Source organism: Rana temporaria, chromosome 13, assembly GCF_905171775.1.
Source record: "Rana temporaria chromosome 13, aRanTem1.1, whole genome shotgun sequence".
NCBI classification, from domain to species: domain Eukaryota; kingdom Metazoa; phylum Chordata; class Amphibia; order Anura; family Ranidae; genus Rana; species Rana temporaria.
The window spans coordinates 1,176,519-1,194,752 of record NC_053501.1 but is presented as its reverse complement, the minus strand read 5'-3'; the positions used below and the strand labels follow the sequence as shown (position 1 = coordinate 1,194,752).

Here is an 18,234-nt window from a genome sequence, read left to right as displayed (position 1 = left end):
ACCATGCTCAGTAGTACTCCCAGCTCTGCTGATCCCCCCCCCCATGCTCAGTAGTACCCCCAGCTCTGCTGACCCCCCCCCCCATGCTCAGTAGTACTCCCAGCTCTGCTGATCCCCCCCCCCATGCTCAGTAGTACTCCCAGCTCTGCTGATCCCCCCCCCCATGCTCAGTAGTACTCCCAGCTCTGCTGATCCCCCCTCCATGCTCAGTAGTACCCCCAGCTCTGCTGATCCCCCCCCTCCCCCATGGTCAGTAGTACCCCCAGCTCTGCTGATACCCCCCCCCCCATGGTCAGTAGTACCCCCAGCTCTGCTTATCCCCCCTCCCCCATGCTCAGTAGTACCCCCAGCTCTGCTGATCCCCCTCCCCCATGCTCAGTAGTACCCCCAGCTCTGCTGATCCCCCCCCATGCTCTGTAGTACTCCCAGCTCTGCTTATGAATGAATGAATGAATGAAAAACTTATAAAGCGCGGCGCATGCGAACTGAATCGCTTCTGGGCGCTAGTTGTTCGTGTCTCATGACATCAAAAGAGCAGAGTTTTGATCTGTCTTCTGAAAGTCAGGTGGTTTTCCTCCAACCTATCCCCCATGCTCAGTAGTACTCCCAGCTCTGCTGACCCCCCCCCCCCCCCCCCATGCTCTGTAGTACTCCCAGCTCTGCTTATCCCCCATGCTCAGTAGTAACCCTCAGCTCTGCTGATACCCTATGCTCAGTAGTACTCCCAGCTCTGCTGATCCCCCCCCCCCCTGCTCAGTAGTAACCCTCAGCTCTGCTGATCCCCATGCTCAGTAGTCCTCCTAGCTCTGCTGATCCCCATGCTCAGTAGTCCTCCTAGCTCTGCTGATCCCCATGCTCAGTAGTCCTCCTAGCTCTGCTGATCCCCATGCTCAGTAGTCCTCCTAGCTCTGCTTATCCCCCATGCTCAGTAGTACTCCCAGCTCTGCTGATCCCCCCCCCCCCTGCTCAGTAGTAACCCTCAGCTCTGCTGATCCCCATGGTCAGTAGTACTCCCAGCTTTGCTGATCCCTCAGCCCTCACCCACTCTGTGTAGTACCTCCAGCTTTGCGGATTCTCCGGCTAGTTGTAACCCCCAACGGATCCCCTGCACAGTAGTAACCTCCGGAGCTGCTGAATCTACCCCCCCACCCCCCGCTCAGTAGTAATCCTCTGATCCTCCACTCTCTCTGGTCCCTGCTCACCTCCCGCTATATATTGCTCCCACGCTGATCAGCACATGTGACATTGCTAGTTTCTCCTGCTTCGGCCCCCCAGCTCCGCTGATCCTCTGTCACTCAGTATTCTCTCTGCAGTCACCTGCTATGCCATTCCCATGTTGCACACCACGGGTGCCGTCTGTTAGTTGCTCCAGTCCGGACCCCCGCTCACCTTCCTGCTGCTTCACATTGCACACCAGATGTGACCTCTGCACCAGACACCCCCAGAATATATTCACATAACCCGGAAGGGACTGCTGATGACGTCTTTCCGGTTTGCTTGTTGGTCTCCCAGTGCATCCTGGGAGATCTCATACCCTGCAATACCTCAAAGTGAAGCTAAAGCTGATTAAAAGAAGCTGCAGGTGCTGCTAGCGAGTGTTGTCATAGACTTCTATGGAGGCTTTGGTTGTCATAGACTTCTATGGAGGCTTTGGAGACACTTTGAAGCACCAAGAAAGTGACGCGGGGGATCGTTTTAAAAAGTGTCTCCAAAGCCGCGTGTAAATAAGCCCTTAATGATTACAGAGCTCATTTGCCCGGAGATCCACTTTAATAAAAACTGGTGATCCTGCCATGAAGAACCTTGTTGGGTACTTCCTTTTATAAGGTGACAACATTCTGTCCCCGTTTTCCAAATCTGCTCCTGTAGATGTGAAACCCCAGCTGAATAAAATTTAGTTTCCAAGCGCTGTGGCACATTTAAAAATAAATAAAGAAATCCTTTCCATCCTTTGTTGCCTTTTAGTGTTGATTTCTTGCAGCCTCTTTGCAGACACTTCCTGTCTCTATACACTTCAGCAATGGCTGCGCGCCGTTTCTACTGGTAACTTTCCTGATGGTGACAGTGGAGTGTTTCTGTATAATCCGCATTCACACATCTGCTTGTAGTCGCCATCAAGAGCGTGACAACGCGGGGCGCAACTGGGGAAACCAACACAACGTTGTCACCCTATTAACAGGAAGTGGCTGAGCCAGGACCTCCCATGGGCGGGATCACCAGGAATCCTTGTAAAAAATGTTTCTTGGTGGCTGACTGTTGCTCACAGAAGCATTTCCCTGCGTTTGGCGCTTTAATATTTGACACCTTTGTATCCTTCCCTCAGTGTTGGTGCTAATGGGACCAGTGCCGATCTCTTTTTCGGCAGCCGTGGATTTGGACAGTCGAATTCGCTGCCTACAGCTGGATCTGTAGGGGCCGCCATCGCCAGGAGAAACCCGCGGCAGTTCCCGATCCCGTCCCGCAACCTGCCCAGCTCCCGACTCGGATTGCTGGGACCGAGCGGCCTGCTGGGGGCGACGCAGAGGGCGGCGTCCAGCAACCCGGCATTGCTGAAACAAGGCAGGCAGGTGAGTGCGGCGCTTCGTGGTTTGTGTGTGTCTCTCTCTCTCTCTCTCTCTCTCTCTCTCTCTCTCTCTCTCTCTCTCTCTCTCTCTCTCTCTCTCTCTCTCTCTCTCTCTCTCTCTCTCACAGGGGGGGGGGGGGGCTGCCAGGGGTTACTGACCCCCAATCAGAGAAAAGAGGGCAAAGAAAACCAGAGACAAGAGAGTGGGGGAGACCACTGATGACTTTTACAATTCTAGGGGGATGGCAAGTAGTATAGAGGCTGCTCTCCCTCTCTCCCCTCCCGTTCCCCTTCCTCTCTCCCCTCCCGTTCCCCTTCCTCTCTCCCCTCCCGTTCCCCTTCCTCTCTCCCCTTCCTCCCTCTCACCCCCCCTCTCTCTCACCCCCCCCCTCTCTCTCTCTCTCGCTCTCGTTCTCTCTCTCGCTCTCGTTCTCCCTCTCTCTCTCGTTCTCCCTCTCTCTCGTTCTCCCTCTCTCTCTCTCTCTCTCTCTCTCTCTCTCTCTCTCTCTCGTGCTCTCTCTCTCGTTCTCGTTCTCGTTCTCGTCTCTCTCTCTCTCTCTCTCTCTCTCTCGTTCTCTCTCTCTCGTTCTCTCTCTCTCTCTCTCGTTCTCTCTCTCTCGTTCTCTCTCTCTCGTTCTCTCTCTCTCGTTCTCTCTCTCGTTCTCTCTCTCTCGTTCTCTCTCTCTCGTTCTCTCTCGTTCTCTCGTTCTCTCGTTCTCTCTCTCTCGTTCTCTCTCTCTCGTTCTCTCTCTCTCTCGTTCTCTGTTCTCTCATTCGTTCTCTGTTCTCTCATTCGTTCTCTGTTCTCTCATTCGTTCTCTCTCTCCTCTCTCTCTCTCTCCTCTCTCTCCTCTCTCTCTCTCTCTCTCTCTCTCTCTCTCTCTCTCTTTCTTTGTATAGGAGAAGGGGGGTAATATAACGGGGAATGGACATAAGTCTGTGAAAGTCCGCAGTTTCTCATGTCCCTCTCGGGGTTTTTTTTAGTTTTTTTTTGTTGTTTTTTCTATTTTTTTCATTCATTTTTTTATTAAAAAAAATTGCAGACGGGCCGGGCATCGCGTGTTCTGTACACCTCGTTCTGTACGGCGTGTTGCCACCATTGAAAACCGCCAGCAGATTAAACCTTTATTTGAACCGGGACTACATAACACGTGCGACCAAAAATAACCCTCCTCCCCCCTTCCCCTCCCCCGTACGCAGAGAGCTTTTAGCCGTGTGCTATTTTTTCCCCCACGCCCGGAGCTTTTTAAAGAACTGAAAAAAAAAAAATACTTCAGCAGTGAAAAGACGTCCGGCATTTCCTGTGTTCCCGGCTGAGCGGAGAGGTACTGGAAGGGAGGCGAGCGACGCCCACAGCGCAGGGAAAGCACCATTTCACGCCCGACTTCACCTCCGCTCTGTGTTGTGTTTTTTATATATATATATATATCTTAATTTTTTAATAATTTTAACCACTTAAGCCCCGAGCCTGTTTTTCAGACTTATTTAGAACCCCCAAACATTATACATATTTTTTTTTCCTAACACCCTAGAGAATAAAATGGCGGCCGTTGCAATACTTTTTGTCACACCGTATTTGCGCAGCGGTCTTACAAGCGCACTTTTTTTAATTCAAAATATAAAACAGTAAAGTTAACCCTTCTTCTTCTTTTTTTTTTTATATTGTGAAAGATAATGTTACGCCGAGTCAATTGATACCCAACTTGTCGACGCTTCAAAATTGCGTCCGCTCGTGGAATGGCGACAAACTTTTACCCTTTAAAATCTCCATAGGCGACGTTTAAAAAAATTCTACAATTTGCATGTTTTGAGTTACAAATATTTTTTCGGGTTTAATAACCATTTTGGTTTTCTTCTCAGAGTTTGTGGTTCGCTAACCCCGGAGGAAGCAACAGCATGCCGAGCCGATCCCACAGCTCTGTACAGAGAACCCGATCACTGCCCGTCCACACCTCCCCGCAGACCATGCTCATGTTCCAACAGCCAGGTAAGAGCTCTGCTGATGACATGTACAGTGCTTCACATTCCAGCTGAAAGGAGAAATCAGGCTTGCAGTGGGAGTGGATGGACAGGTAGGGGGGGGTCACTGTGGGCTGATTGGAAAGGGATATTTTAGTGTGGCTGCAGCCAAAGTGGGAATGTTCAGCAGAAAGTGGTGGTGGTAGTCCTCTCCCTCATTGCCCTATGCAGTCATATGGAACCGAAGGTCTTATTACCGGACCAACGAGTTTTCTGGGGCCAGAATGTGGCCCTTCATCAGGGCCCGGTATGTACTGGGCTGAGCGAGGTGTATGTGGGCCCTGAACCAACTCCCGACACATGCTGTTCTGCAGGAGTTGTATTTAGATTGGGTGTCTGAATTCTGGGCTGGTGGCTTCACCATGTCAAAGGGTATCCACCGTCTCCTAACCCCAAGGATATCCACCGTCTCCTAACCCCAAGGATATCCACCGTCTCCTAACCCCAAGGATATCCACCGTCTCCTAACCCCAAGGATATCCACCGTCTCCTAACCCCAAGGATATCCACCGTCTCCTAACCCCAAGGATATCCACCGTCTCCTAACCCCAAGGATATCCACCGTCTCCTAACCCCAAGGATATCCACCGTCTCCTAACCCCAAGGATATCCACCGTCTCCTAACCCCAAGGGTATCCACCGTCTCCTAACCCCAAGGGTATCCACCGTCTCCTAACCCCAAGGATATCCACCGTCTCCTAACCCCAAGGATATCCACCGTCTCCTAACCCCAAGGATATCCACCGTCTCCTAACCCCAAGGATATCCACCGTCTCCTAACCCCAAGGATATCCACGGTGTCCTAACCCCAAGGATATCCACGGTGTCCTAACCCCAAGGATATCCACGGTGTCCTAACCCCAAGGATATCCACGGTGTCCTAACCCCAAGGATATCCACGGTGTCCTAACCCCAAGGATATCCACGGTGTCCTAACCCCAAGGATATCCACGGTGTCCTAACCCCAAGGATATCCACGGTGTCCTAACCCCAAGGATATCCACGGTGTCCTAACCCCAAGGATATCCACGGTGTCCTAACCCCAAGGATATCCACGGTCTCCTAACCCCAAGGATATCCACGGTGTCCTAACCCCAAGGATATCCACGGTCTCCTAACCCCAAGGATATCCATCACCTCCCAGGCCTAACCCCAAGGATATCCACGGTGTCCTAACCCCAAGGATATCCACGGTCTCCTAACCCCAAGGATATCCACGGTCTCCTAACCCCAAGGATATCCACCGTCTCCTGGATATCTACTTGGTTTGTTAAAGAGAAAAGCACTACACTGGAAATTGACTATCTAGACACAAATGTAATCCTATATAAGGTTTTATTCTAAGTTCAATGCATTTTGGGGGTGAAATGACGCCCCCCACCCTTCCCTTAAATTGGGGCCTTGTGTATATTGAACTGAATGAGGTATATGCGCTCTAAGCACTTGGCTGGTTTAGAAGCACCATGTCTGTCAGCGGCTGGTTCAAAGACTGCATAGAACTCAGTCCAGTATACACCGGACTCCAATGACTGGGCGTGTTCTGAACCCTGAAACGCGTTGGCTCTACAGTGAAAAATGTTGTTCTTATTTTGGAATAAACTTGTGTCTGGACGGTCATCTTATAGTGTGACACTTAAGTCTTAGACTTTCTCTGTAACAAAGGAGGCGGTGGCCATCGTTTTGGGGGTCGGGAGGCGGTGGCCATCGTTTGGGGGGTCGGGAGGCGGTGGCCATTGTTTGGGGGGTCGGGAGGCGGTGGCCATTGTTTGAGGGTCGGGAGGCGGTGGCCTTTGTTTGGGGGTCGGGAGGCGGTGGCCTTTGTTTGGGGGTCGGGAGGCGGTGGCCTTTGTTTGGGGGGTCGGGAGGCGGTGGCCTTTGTTTGGGGGGTCGGGAGGCGGTGGCCTTTGTTTGGGGGGTCGGGAGGCGGTGGCCATTGTTTGAGGGTCGGGAGGCGGTGGCCATTGTTTGGGGGGTCGGGAGGCGGTGGCCATTGTTTGGGGGGTTGGGAGGCGGTGGCCATTGTTTGGGGGGTTGGAAGGCGGTGGCCATTGTTTGGGGGGTCGGGAGGCGGTGGCCATTGTTTGGGGGGTCGGGAGGCGGTGGCCATTGTTTGGGGGGTCGGGAGGCGGTGGCCATTGTTTGGGGGGTTGGGAGGCGGTGGCCATTGTTTGGGGGGTTGGGAGGCGGTGGCCATTGTTTGGGGGGTTGGGAGGCGGTGGTCATTGTTTGGGGGGTTGGGAGGCGGTGGCCATTTTTTGGGGGGTTGGGAGGCGGTGGCCATTGTTTGGGGGGTCGGGAGGCGGTGGCCATTGTTTGGGGGGTCGGGAGGCGGTGGCCATTGTTTGGGGGGTCGGGAGGCGGTGGCCATTGTTTGGGGGGGGTCGGGAGGCGGTGGCCATTGTTTGGGGGGGGTCGGGAGGCGGTGGCCATTGTTTGGGGGGGGGTCGGGAGGCGGTGGCCATTGTTTGGGGGGGGTCGGGAGGCGGTGGCCATTGTTTGGGGGGGGTCGGGAGGCGGTGGCCATGGGTGGGGGGGCTTAGGCGGTCGCCATGGTTGGGGGGGCTTAGGAGGCGGTGGCCATGGTTGGGGGTTAGGGGGCAGCGGCCATGGTTGGGGGGGGGGCTTTGGAGGCGGTGGCCATGGTAGTTGGGGGTTAGGAGGCGGTGGCCATAGTTGGGGGGGGGGGGTTAGGAGGCCGCGGTCATTGTCGGGGGTTAGGAGGATCTGCTACTGACGGCCTGGTGCCAGATACCACAGTGTACCTTAAGAGGTCTAGTGGAGTCCATGCTTGACAGGTCAGGGCTGTTTTGGTGGCAAAGGGGAACCTACTCCATGTTGGGTGCTCATAAAGTTATGGCTGATCGGAGTAGGTCTGCTTGTATGAAATATATCCCCAGTACTATCGATATATTTGTCCTGCATGCTCATTCCGGGTCTGGAGGTATTGAAGCTGTTGGGTCAGAATGACTTACAAAGTTACACCGGGTTGAAAAAAGACAAAGTCCATTCAGTTCAACCAACCGGATATCAGGCAGGATAAACCTCAACCTGTGTCTGTGCATGGCAGGCTGACTACTCTGGCTCCGCTCCAGGTCTAGGGACTGTCCCCCCCCCCCCCACCCCCAACCTGCCAACTCCACAGATTTGCTTATTACTAAAGTAGAACCGGAACTTATTTTATATCTTTCTCTGTATTAGATTTTCAGGTACCGGCAACAGAGCCAGATATCAATAACCGGCTGGAATCGTTGTGTCTGAGTATGACGGAGCATGCCTTGGGTGGTAAGCATTTCAAATATAACTCGGCTAAAAATACCCGGGAGAGGACGAGCGTCTCTAGAGGAACCTCATTCATCTACAAATTGTCAGGTTTTTTTTATGGCTGACATTGTAAATCCATCCAGAGAAATTGCTGAGACCAAACCTGACAGAGGGGGCGGGGGGCTGCCAGGGGTTACTGACCCCCAATCAGAGAAAAGAGAGCAAAGAATCTCCAATCAGAGACAAGAGAGTGGGGGAGACCACTGATGACTTGTACAATTCTAGGGGGATGGCAAGTAGTATAGAGGCCGATCTCCCTCACTGTCTCCCCCTCTCCCTACCCTCCCTCCCTCCCTTCCTTCCTCCCTCGCTTCCTTCCTTCCTCGCTTCCTTCCTTCCTCCCTCGCTTCCTTCCTTCCTCCCTCCCTCCCTCGCTTCCTTCCTTCCTTCTCTCTCTCTCTCTCTCTCTCTCTCTCTCTCTCTCTCTCTCTCTCTCTCTCTCTCTCTCTCTTTCTCTATCTCTCTCTCTCTCTCTCTCTCTCTCTCTCTCCTCTCTCTCTCTCTCTCTCTCTCTCTCCCCCTCTCCCTCTCCCTCTCCCTCTCTCCCCCTCCCCCCCCTCTCCCTCTCCCCTCCCTTCCCCCTCTCTCCCTCTCCCCTTCCTCTCCCTCTCCCTCTCCCATTCCTCTTCCCCCTCTCCTCCCTCTCCCCTTCCTCTCCCTCTCCCATTCCTCTTCCTCTCCCTCTCCCCTTCCTCTTCCTCTCCCTCTCCCCTTCCTCTTCCTCTTCCTCTCCCCTTCCTCTCCCTCTCCCCTTCCTCTCCCTCTCCCCTTCCTTCTCTCTCTCGCTCTCTTGCTCTCTCTCTCTCCCCCCTTTCTCTCTCCCCCCCCCTCTCAATAAAGTATTAACGTTGGTTGATTTTTGTTGTGTTTTAATGCTTACATCTCGTATTTTCTGTTTCCTCTGCAGACGGCGTAGACAAGACCTCTACAATCTAGGAGCAGAACAGTATTTTGTGGCAGCGCTGGACGTAGCACACAGAACTGCTGGTCCGGTGTCTGGAATTGCTGACTTTCTCTCCTCCCCCAGATGTGCTAAACACAGTTTTGCCTTTTTTTTTTTTTTTGATTATTGTACCAAGAAGAGAAGAAAAATGGAAAACGCCTAAGCTGTGCTTGCAAAAAATGTATATTGTTATTTTATGGAGCGAAAAGTGAACTTTGATGATCGGTTTCCTGAATGAAAAGCTTTATGTTCGGAGCGGGAAACGCATGACTGGATGTGGACTGCCAGTGGGCACCGGCATGTCTGGCCCATTAACCGGGGGATGAGACATGTGACCAAACAATGGCATCAGGGGAGGTGAAAGGGGTTCTCCAGTAAGATGTTGGACTCTTGCATCTTGGGAAGGAGGGTGTTTCTGGGGGTGTACGGCGCTCAAGATCAGAAAATTACACAGGTGAGCCAAGGGCTGCGCTCGGTCCAGGACCCTTATCTGTGATCAGTCAAGCGTAAGAGGACCTCTTGTTAGAGCAGCCGCTGCCATTGGAGCCTCTTTGGGGGGCAACTGCTGCCATGGGAGCCTCTTGGGGGGGGGGGCGTTCGCTGCCATGGGAGCCTCTTGGGGGGCGGGGGTGGGGGGTTTCGGCCGCTGTATCAGTTGGTAAAGCAGATGCTGCCATGGTTGCCTCTTTGGGGGCGGCCGCTGCCATGGTTGCCTCTTTGGGGGCGGCCGCTGCCATGGTTGCCTTTTTGGGGGCGGCCACTGCCATGGTTGCCACTTTGGGGGCGGCCACTGCCTTGGGAGCCTCTTGGGGGCGGCCACTGCCTTGGGAGCCTCTTGGGGGCGGCCACTGCCTTGGGAGCCTCTTGGGGGCAGCCGCTGCCATGGGAGGCTCTTGGGGGCGGACTCTGCCATGGGAGCCGCTTCAGTTGGTAAAGCAGATGCTGCCATGGGAGCCTCTTCAGTTGGTAAGGCAGATGCTGACATGGGAGCCTCTTCAGGTGGTAAGGCAGATGCTGCCATGGGAGCCTCTTCAGTTGGTAAAGCAGATTCTGCCATCGTTGTCTCTTGGGGGCGGCCGCTGCCATGGGAGTCTCTTCAGTTGGTAAAGCAGATTCTGCCATCGTTGCCTCTTGGGGGCTGCCGCTGCCATGGTTGCCTGTTGGGTTATTGGAGCAGATGCCACCACAGACACCTTTTCAGTTGCAGAAATCTCTGTTACAACTCCTTCTCTAAAGGGCAACCTGCGCCTTTGTTGAATGATTTCGGGTAAGGACCTGACAATATACCCTTCCACGTGTTGAGTCGGGATGGCAAATCTTTGCGCAGTAGGTGGAGTTAATTATTATTTTTTTTTAACCTGGAGAACCTCCTTTTTTTAAGGCTTTTTTTTTTTTTGGTTTTAGTTGTGTTTTAAGGTTTTTGTGCCATTTGACTTTCTTGTTTTTCCCCTTTTAGTAAGAAATATTATGTTTACATAAAACAACTATTAAGGGTACATACATAATTATCTTCAGGTAAGCCTTCTGTATGTTGACTTTATTTTGTGTTTTTCTTTATTTTTATTATTATTTAGATTTGTTGAATTAGCAGCCGGTTTGCATTGTGTTTAAGACGGCCCCAAATAGAAAGTACTTTAAATCGCAACCAAGAACTGCAAATCGCTTGATGTCTAGTTGACCTCTTCAGTCTCTGTCTCTATTGGGGGGGGGGGGGGGGGGGTGTCATTGTTGGAGTTGTAAATGGAAAGTCAAAGAACATCAGGAGGTGAAAATGGAAGGGGGGGGGGGGTTGGAGTTGATTGTTAAAATGCAGAATAAGTTCCAAACTACCCCGACACTTGACAAAAAACACAAAACATGAATTCCAGGTATGGATATTTTTGAATTGTTACATTGTTCCATCTTGAATCAACTATGTATACATCCTCGGGTTGCGAGTAACGCGGTTAACCAGCATTTTGAATAACGAGCAACTTTAAAAAAAATCTGACTCGGTTTGCGAGTGTTGTCAATTCAAGCTAATGAGGCGTGCAGTACCGCATTTGTCCAGAGGTGCGGGGGGGCGCCGGAGGCCGTTCGGAAATACTTGGAAAAAACTCTGTTCCTGGGCCTTTCCAAGTTCAGCCGAGCTGACCCCGAGCCTTTCCGGGGCTCTCCAGCCCCCCCCCCCCCCACCTCTGGTCACATACGGTATTGCATGCCATAGAAGTCAATGCGGAACGAATTTTATTAGTTTCCATTGACTTCTATGGGGAAACTCGCTTTGATATGCAAGTTTTTTGGATTACGAGCTTCACGTGGAACGGATTATCCTCATAATCCAAAGTTCCTCTTGCATGTTATACCTGTGGGATCCCTCTAGGTCAGGGGTCTCCAAACATTCTAAACAAAGGGCCGGTTTATTGTCCTTCAGACTCTTGGAGGGCAGGACTTTGGCCAGCGGGAGTAGAAATTCTCCTGGCATCATTGTTGGTGTATTGGGGGGAGGAATAGTGCCCCATTGCTGGTATCATAGGGAGTGTAGCTGCGCAGTTATAGGGGTGTAGTAGCTGCGCAGTTATAGGGGTGTAGTAGCTGCGCTGTTATAGGGGTGTAGCGGCTGTGTAATAGGGGTGTAGCTGCGGTGTAGTAGCTGTGTAAAGGGGGTGTAGCAATGGTGTCTGCAAAGTGATGTCCGACTTCCAGAGGGATTTCACAGGTCTGGTATATACAAGTTGATCCAAGCTTAAACAATGTAACTATAGAATCATTTGGACAATGAAATTGGGACTTTTAAGTTACCAAAAGAACATACACAAAATGATCTTGGCGTCCTTTTTTTCCCCACAAATAGAGCTTTCTTTTGGTGGTATTTGATCACCTCTGCGGTTTTTATTTTTTGCGCTATAAACAAAAATAGAGCGACAATTTTGAAAAAAATGCAATATTTTTTACTTTTTGCTACAATAAATATCCCCCAAAAATATATAAAAAAACATTTTTTTTTCCTCAGTTTAGGCCGATACGTATTCTTCTACCTATTTTTAGTAAAAAAAAAATCGCAATAAGCGTTTATCGATTTATTGGCGCAAAATGTATAGCGTTTACAAAATAGGGGATAGTTTTTATTGCATTTTTTTTTTTTTTTACTACTAATGGCGGCGATCAGCGATTTTTATTTTTTCCCGACTGCGACATTATGGCGGACACATCAATTTTGACACATTTTTGGGACCATTGTCATTTTCACAGCAAAAAATGCTATAAAAATGCACTGATTACTGTGAAAATGACAGTTGCAGTTTGGGAGTTAATCACAAGGGGGCGCTGATGGGGTTATGTGTGACCTCATGTGTGTTTACAACTGTAGGGGGGTGGGGCTGTAGGTGTGACGTCATCGATTGTGATTCCCTATAAAAGGGAACACACGATTGATGACGGCGCCACAGTGAAGAACGGGGAGGGTGTGTTTACACACAGCTCTCCCCGTTCTTCAGCTCCGGGGACCGATCGCGGGACTCCAGCGGCGATCGAGTCCCACGGTCACGGAGCTTCGGGTCGCGTGCACGCGCGGCTGGGCTTAAAGAGCCACGTACATGTACGTGCCCAGCTGTGCCATTCTGCCGAGGTATATCGTCGGTAGGGGGTCCTTAAGTGGTTAACGATCATATACAACTACTTCATACTCTACATGTTTCGCTCAAAGAGCTTCTTTAGGAGATTATTTTTTTTCAAAGTGTTGAATGAGGCTTACCGGTATGGTAAATTTTAGTTTAAAAGTGCTAAAAAAGAAATAACCGTCGTGAGAAAATTGCATCTATAGAACAATGTAACTATGTAACAATATCCATACCTGGAAATCCTCTTATTTGCGGATTCCTATGACTGATCACCAAAACGACTCCCATTGGCTTTGTGTAGCCGGGATTGGTCACACGCTGTGCGATTTGTGGCCTCGTACCAGACCTGGAATTCATTTTTGGATGTTTTTCATTAGTCGTGGGGGTCTGGTTTTCGGTTAGAAGGTCCTCGAGGGATTTAGACTTAAAGGGGTTTGGTCAGAATTTGGAAAATTTGGGTGAACCAGTTTTTTTTTCCAATGGTGACAATAAAATGAGGAGCTTGAAGGGCGTAGGGCTCGTTCGTACCGCAGTGCGCATAGTGAACGCGTATTACAATGCCCGGGTAATTCTATGCACTGCCGCGCTGCAATGCATTACAACTGTGGCCCTGGGGCCAAATGCGGCCCTTTGCTTACCATTATCTGGCCATTGAGTCTTTATTCCTGCCACTGATACCGACAATCCCCCCCCCCCCAATACCAAAGATCGGCCTTTGTTTACTACAACAGGGCACAGTCCGGCCCCCCTAAAGTCTGAAGGACAGTCAACGGACCCCTTTCTTTAGAAAGTTTGGAGACCCCTGCATTGGTGTGTGTTGGAAAAAAATGCAGCAGATTCCCTTCTTGTATTGAGACTGCATTGGACGACGCTGCTGGTGTGAACGACCCCCGAATCCTGTCCACTCCCCGTAAACGAAGCTCATGGGTGCTGGATATCCTGCAGTACCCCTTTTTCACCAGCAGGGTCCTGTTGTCTGGGATTGTGGGGGGGTGGGGGAGAATTGAGATGCACCAACTTTGCTACAAGGGGGCAGATGCCAACCTGGGCTTTTATTTTCGAAACCCCTTTAAAGATCCAAGAGGAGTTTGCTGGAGGGAAGTGTGAAGATGGGTTTTCGGTAGAATTGTTGTGGTTCAGTTTTTTTTTTTGGGGGGGGGGGGGGGCTTGGTTTTGGAAAATCTCTACTGTAGCTGATTCTTCCCTTTTGTAACCAGCAGAAAACAATTTCAATATTCTTACACACAAAAAAGCACTTGTTTTTCTGTCTTCCATTACAGGATCTACGATCAGTTCCCCCGCTCCCCCCGCCCCCCCAAAAAAATCCCCCCATTTAGTGGCATTGTCTCATTTGGGGGTGGAGGTTATAGTAGAACTATGGCCAGGCTTTGGAAATTTTGAATGGTTTCATATTCCTACTAAGCAGTAAATGTTTAAACAAAGTGGTCGCTGACCTCTGAAGCTGCAAGCACTGTGGATTCATTTGTCTTCAAAATTTTCAGCAGAAGCTTTTTTTTTTCCCCTCTATGAAACCCTGACCTACATCACCAACCTCCTCTCCATGTAACGCCTATAACAGTGATGACCAGCCTTGGCACCCCAGATGTTTTGGAACTAGGGGCGGACTGACCATTCCGGCACTGCCCGAGGGCCCCATGGCACTAGGGGGCCCCATCAGGGTTGCCAGCCTCAGTAAAACCCGGGACAGTGTGTAAAAAATCTGTGTTCTAAAAACAATCCAAAGATTATAGCTGCCCCTCCTCTCCAGTACCTTTTCAGTGTGTATGTATACTGTGTGTATGTATACAGTGTGGCCCCATAATCTCCTGTTGCCCGGGGGGCCCCCATAATCTCCTGTTGCCCGGGGGGCCCCCATAATCTCCTGTTGCCCGGGGGGCCCCCATAATCTCCTGTTGCCCGGGGGGCCCCCATAATCTCCTGTTGCCCGGGGGCCCCATGAGTTGTCAGTCCGCCCCTGTTTGGAACTACACTTCCCACGATGCTTATTGCCCTCTGCAGTGTAGCTGAGCATCATGGGAGATGTAGTTCGAAGACATCTGGGGCGCCGAGCTCATCTCCAGGAATTCTTGAGGCCCCTCCCATCATATGGAAGTCCCTCCCCCAAATCTGTCCAGCGATCTCCGACTTTGTCCGATTTTTAGGTGATTCCTGGAAAGCAGGGCTGGGAGGGGGCAGTTGCCCTGGGTGCAATGGTTTACTGTAGGAATGGGAGGGTGGGGGACACGCCTTCCTTCTGTTGCAAGGCTGACAGGAGTAGTGAAAGCGGCAGTGATTGTTAACAAGTTGCTGGCTGTAGGATTCCCTAAGCCTTCACATCATAAACGGGGGAGGGGGCGCAGTTTTGCGTCTTTGCCCCCGGGCGGCGCTGGATGACTTTGTCCCGGCACTGCTGAGAACGTATCCCTCCTCCACCTAACAACTAGACTTTTCTTTCCCCATTACCATTACCTTACCACCCAACAGTTATTTTTTTTTTTTTAGAACAGTTGTCCCTCCCATTTAGATTGTAAGCTGTCATGGTCAGGACCCCTCCCCCACCCCCAACCCTATTGTATCATATCTGTGATTTTTGTAAGGTGCTGTGCAAACTGTTGACTGTTCTACAAATCCTGTGTAAAAGTAGCTTGTAGGATTTTACTGCTTTTTATTGTGAACTTTAAGGATGAATTGCTCCAGAGTGCTTGTAGCTACTAGCTTATTTGCTACTTGTTAAGAATATGTAATTGTTTGAATCTCCTGGCCGCGGTCTTATTCTGTTGTCCCTTTTTTTATTTGTGTAAGACTGGAAAGTATAAATTGTCAGCTTTTTTTTTTTCTGCTTGTGGCCCTTCTGCCTTCCAGGTGAGGCCAGCCACAGACCCCTGATGTCATTTCGGTTTAGGGAGAAGTTTTTTTTTTTAATCTTCTTTTTTTTTTTTTTAATCCTGACTCGGTTTGCGAGTGTTGTCTCATAAAATTAGCAGGATTCAAGTCAAAGCGGCAAGCAGTACCGCGTTTGGCCTGAGGTGGGGGGGGGGGCGCTGAAGCTCATCGGAGCCTTTCGGGAAATGCTCAGTTTCTGAGTTCAGTTGAGCTGTCCTCTGGCCTTTCCGAGTGTTTACGAGGCTCTAGAGCCCCCCCTCCACCACCTCTGGCCACATGCGGTATTACATGCCATTAAAGTCGATGTGGATTGAATTATTTTCGTTTCCATTGACTTCAATGGGGAAACATGCTTTGATATGCAAGTTTTTTTGGATTACGAGCATTCTCCTGGAACGGATTATGCTCCTAATTCAAGGTTCCACTGTAATGTGATTTTAATAGCAAAAAAAAAAGTCCTGTGTGCGCCCAGCCTTGTCACAGCCGTCATGGGAAAAACATCGCCATTATTTGCAGAATACGTTTATTTCCTTGACTTGTCGGCTCCATCTAGTGGCCACAATGCAGTATTTTCTTGGTTGAGTTATTTCAAGAAAAAAAAACGCATTATGGTCAGTAGATGGCGCTGACAATCATCGGGGGGGAAAAATGTAACAAATTATTGTAATTATTCGTGACGGTTGTGCAAATGATCGATGATTTTTTATTTAATGGCTCTTAATTATTGCCAAATCTACTTAGAAATAAGGGGTGTACAGTGAAAAATGTAGACCTAAAATGTACTTTTTTTTTTTTTTACCCCCCCATAAATGTGTGAATCTGTGCCAAACTGTAAGGGGGTCGTCATTTTCAACAAAGCATCGTGGGAAAATGTGTGATTGTCCTCAAGCCCTTGCGAAGGACTGTCTGGATTTATATCTTTTTTTTATTTTTTATTATTCCAGCGGGAATAATCTGATCATAACTTTTATTTTTTTATTTCACCATAAGTTGCTATGGCTGGTAACCATAAAAAATTATCCTATTAGTTACCATTATAGTGGTCTGTTTTTAATAATATAAAAAAAAACTGATAGTAACTTTTGTAAATATCTTTTTTTTTTTTCCTTTTTGTTTCCTCTGGTCGGTGTTAATATAGATCTATCTATGAATATAGTACATAGACTTCTGATTCTAGTCATTTTGCTTACTGCGGTTTGGCTTCCATGTGTCCTGTATTGAGTGCAGGGAGAGAGAAGTGAATTATTTATAATAAAAAAAGGAGAAAAAATGTTTTGGAGGTTCTCGTAGTTTTGCGGCAGTGCCTTTCATCCTCAACTTTGCTCCTTTTTATTGTTTTTATTTTCTATAGATGTTGTAATTTTTCAAACGGAGTTCTATTTCAGAGTAATCTCTTCAGTGTTCTTTAAATGCTAAGGTACTTGTACACGGGCATGCGCGTGCCCACCGAAAGTTTGAGTGCTGTTCCTATATACTGGAGAGTTGTCTAATGTTGTGTCAGTTGCATGCTAATGGAAATTCACATTTCACGTGGTGGGAGCCGGCCCAAGCTCCAGGGAAACCCCAGTTGTGTCTTTGAAAAGCCCCGGGAGACCTGTCGGGTCCGGGCCAAGCTGGCCAGGTAAGACTGGGTTCTGGTCCGGGCCTAATTGGCCAGGGAGGACCGGGTTCTGGTCCAGGCCAAATTGGCCAGGGCGGACAGAGTTCTGGTCTTGGCCAGGGAGGAGCGAGTTTCTGGTCCTTGCCATGTTGGCCAGGGAGGAGCGAGTTTCTGGTCCTTGCCAAGTTGGTCAGGGAGGACCGAGTTTCTGGTCCGGGCCAAGTTGGCCAGGGGGGACCAAGTTTCTGGTCTGGGCCAGGTTGGCCAGGGAGGACCGAGTTTCTGGCCTGGGTCAAGTTGGCCAGGGAGGACCGAGTTTCTGGCCTGGGTCAAGTTGGCCAGGGAGGACCGAGTTTCTGGTCTGGGTCAAGTTGGCCAGGGAGGACCGAGTTTCTGGTCCGGGCCAAGTTGGCCAGGGAGGACCGAGTTTCTGGTCCGGGCCAAGTTGGCCAGGGAGGACCGAGTTTCTGGTCCGGGCCAAGCTCACCAAAGGGGACTTCAGGTGTAGCAGCTTGGTCCAAAGGGAAGGTCTGCAAGTGTGGGCAGTCTAGGCTCCATGAAGGACAGCCACAATTTTTAAATGCCCTGAGAGACCCATCCCGGGTCTTCAAATACTGACCACGGGGTGTAGAAGTGGTGGTAGCCAGCCTAGGCTTCAGGGCGGGTGTGAATTTGAAATGCCCAGGAGGGACCCATCTTTAAAGCTGCCCGTGAGGTGTGGGAGAAGTGGAAACGGGTGATGCTCAGACGGCTGAAATGTGGTCTTCACTGATGGTCCCCTCCACTCATGGCTGAGTCCAAATTTCCCTGGGTTGATGATGACCAGCAAGAAAGCTCAGAAGGGGGGTGGGGCCAAGCAAGACTCAAGAAAAAGTCAGGATTTGCATATCCTTTTAAGCTGCCTACATCTCCGGGCTACTAATGGCTTTGAAATGTGGTCTTCACTGATGGTCACCTCCACTTGTGGCTTCCATAGATCGGCTCAGTCCAAATTTCCCCACGGTTGATGATGACCAGCAAGAAAGCGCCGAAGGGGGTGGGGCCAAGCCTGACTCCTCAAGAAAAAGTCAATATTTGTGTAAACAAATTAAGCTGCCTACATCTCCAGACCTACGAATGGTCTTGAAATGTGGTCTTCACTGATGGTCACCTCCACGCATGTCTTGTATCCATCGGCTCAATCCAAATTTCCCCGGTCGGTGCCGGGTTTTTAAAAAACATATTTGTAACGTAAGCTTTCCATGGAGTATTTGGCTGCTTTTCCGGGACATTTTTGCCTTATCTCTGGTGCTTTGATCCATAACGG

General features: G+C 50.1%; 1 protein-coding gene across 1 annotated transcript; it reads left to right on the top strand.

Moving 5' to 3' along the window:
- Positions 1-2,318: 2,318 nt before the first annotated feature.
- LOC120920812 (protein Smaug homolog 1-like) lies at positions 2,319-9,421 on the top strand (the record flags this gene model as incomplete). The annotated part of the gene is made up of 4 exons (XM_040333139.1): positions 2,319-2,567; positions 4,424-4,550; positions 7,781-7,864; positions 8,811-9,421. Coding segments are annotated over 4 exons (489 nt in total), but the record flags the coding sequence as incomplete, so codon positions are not given.
- Positions 9,422-18,234: the final 8,813 nt, after the last annotated feature.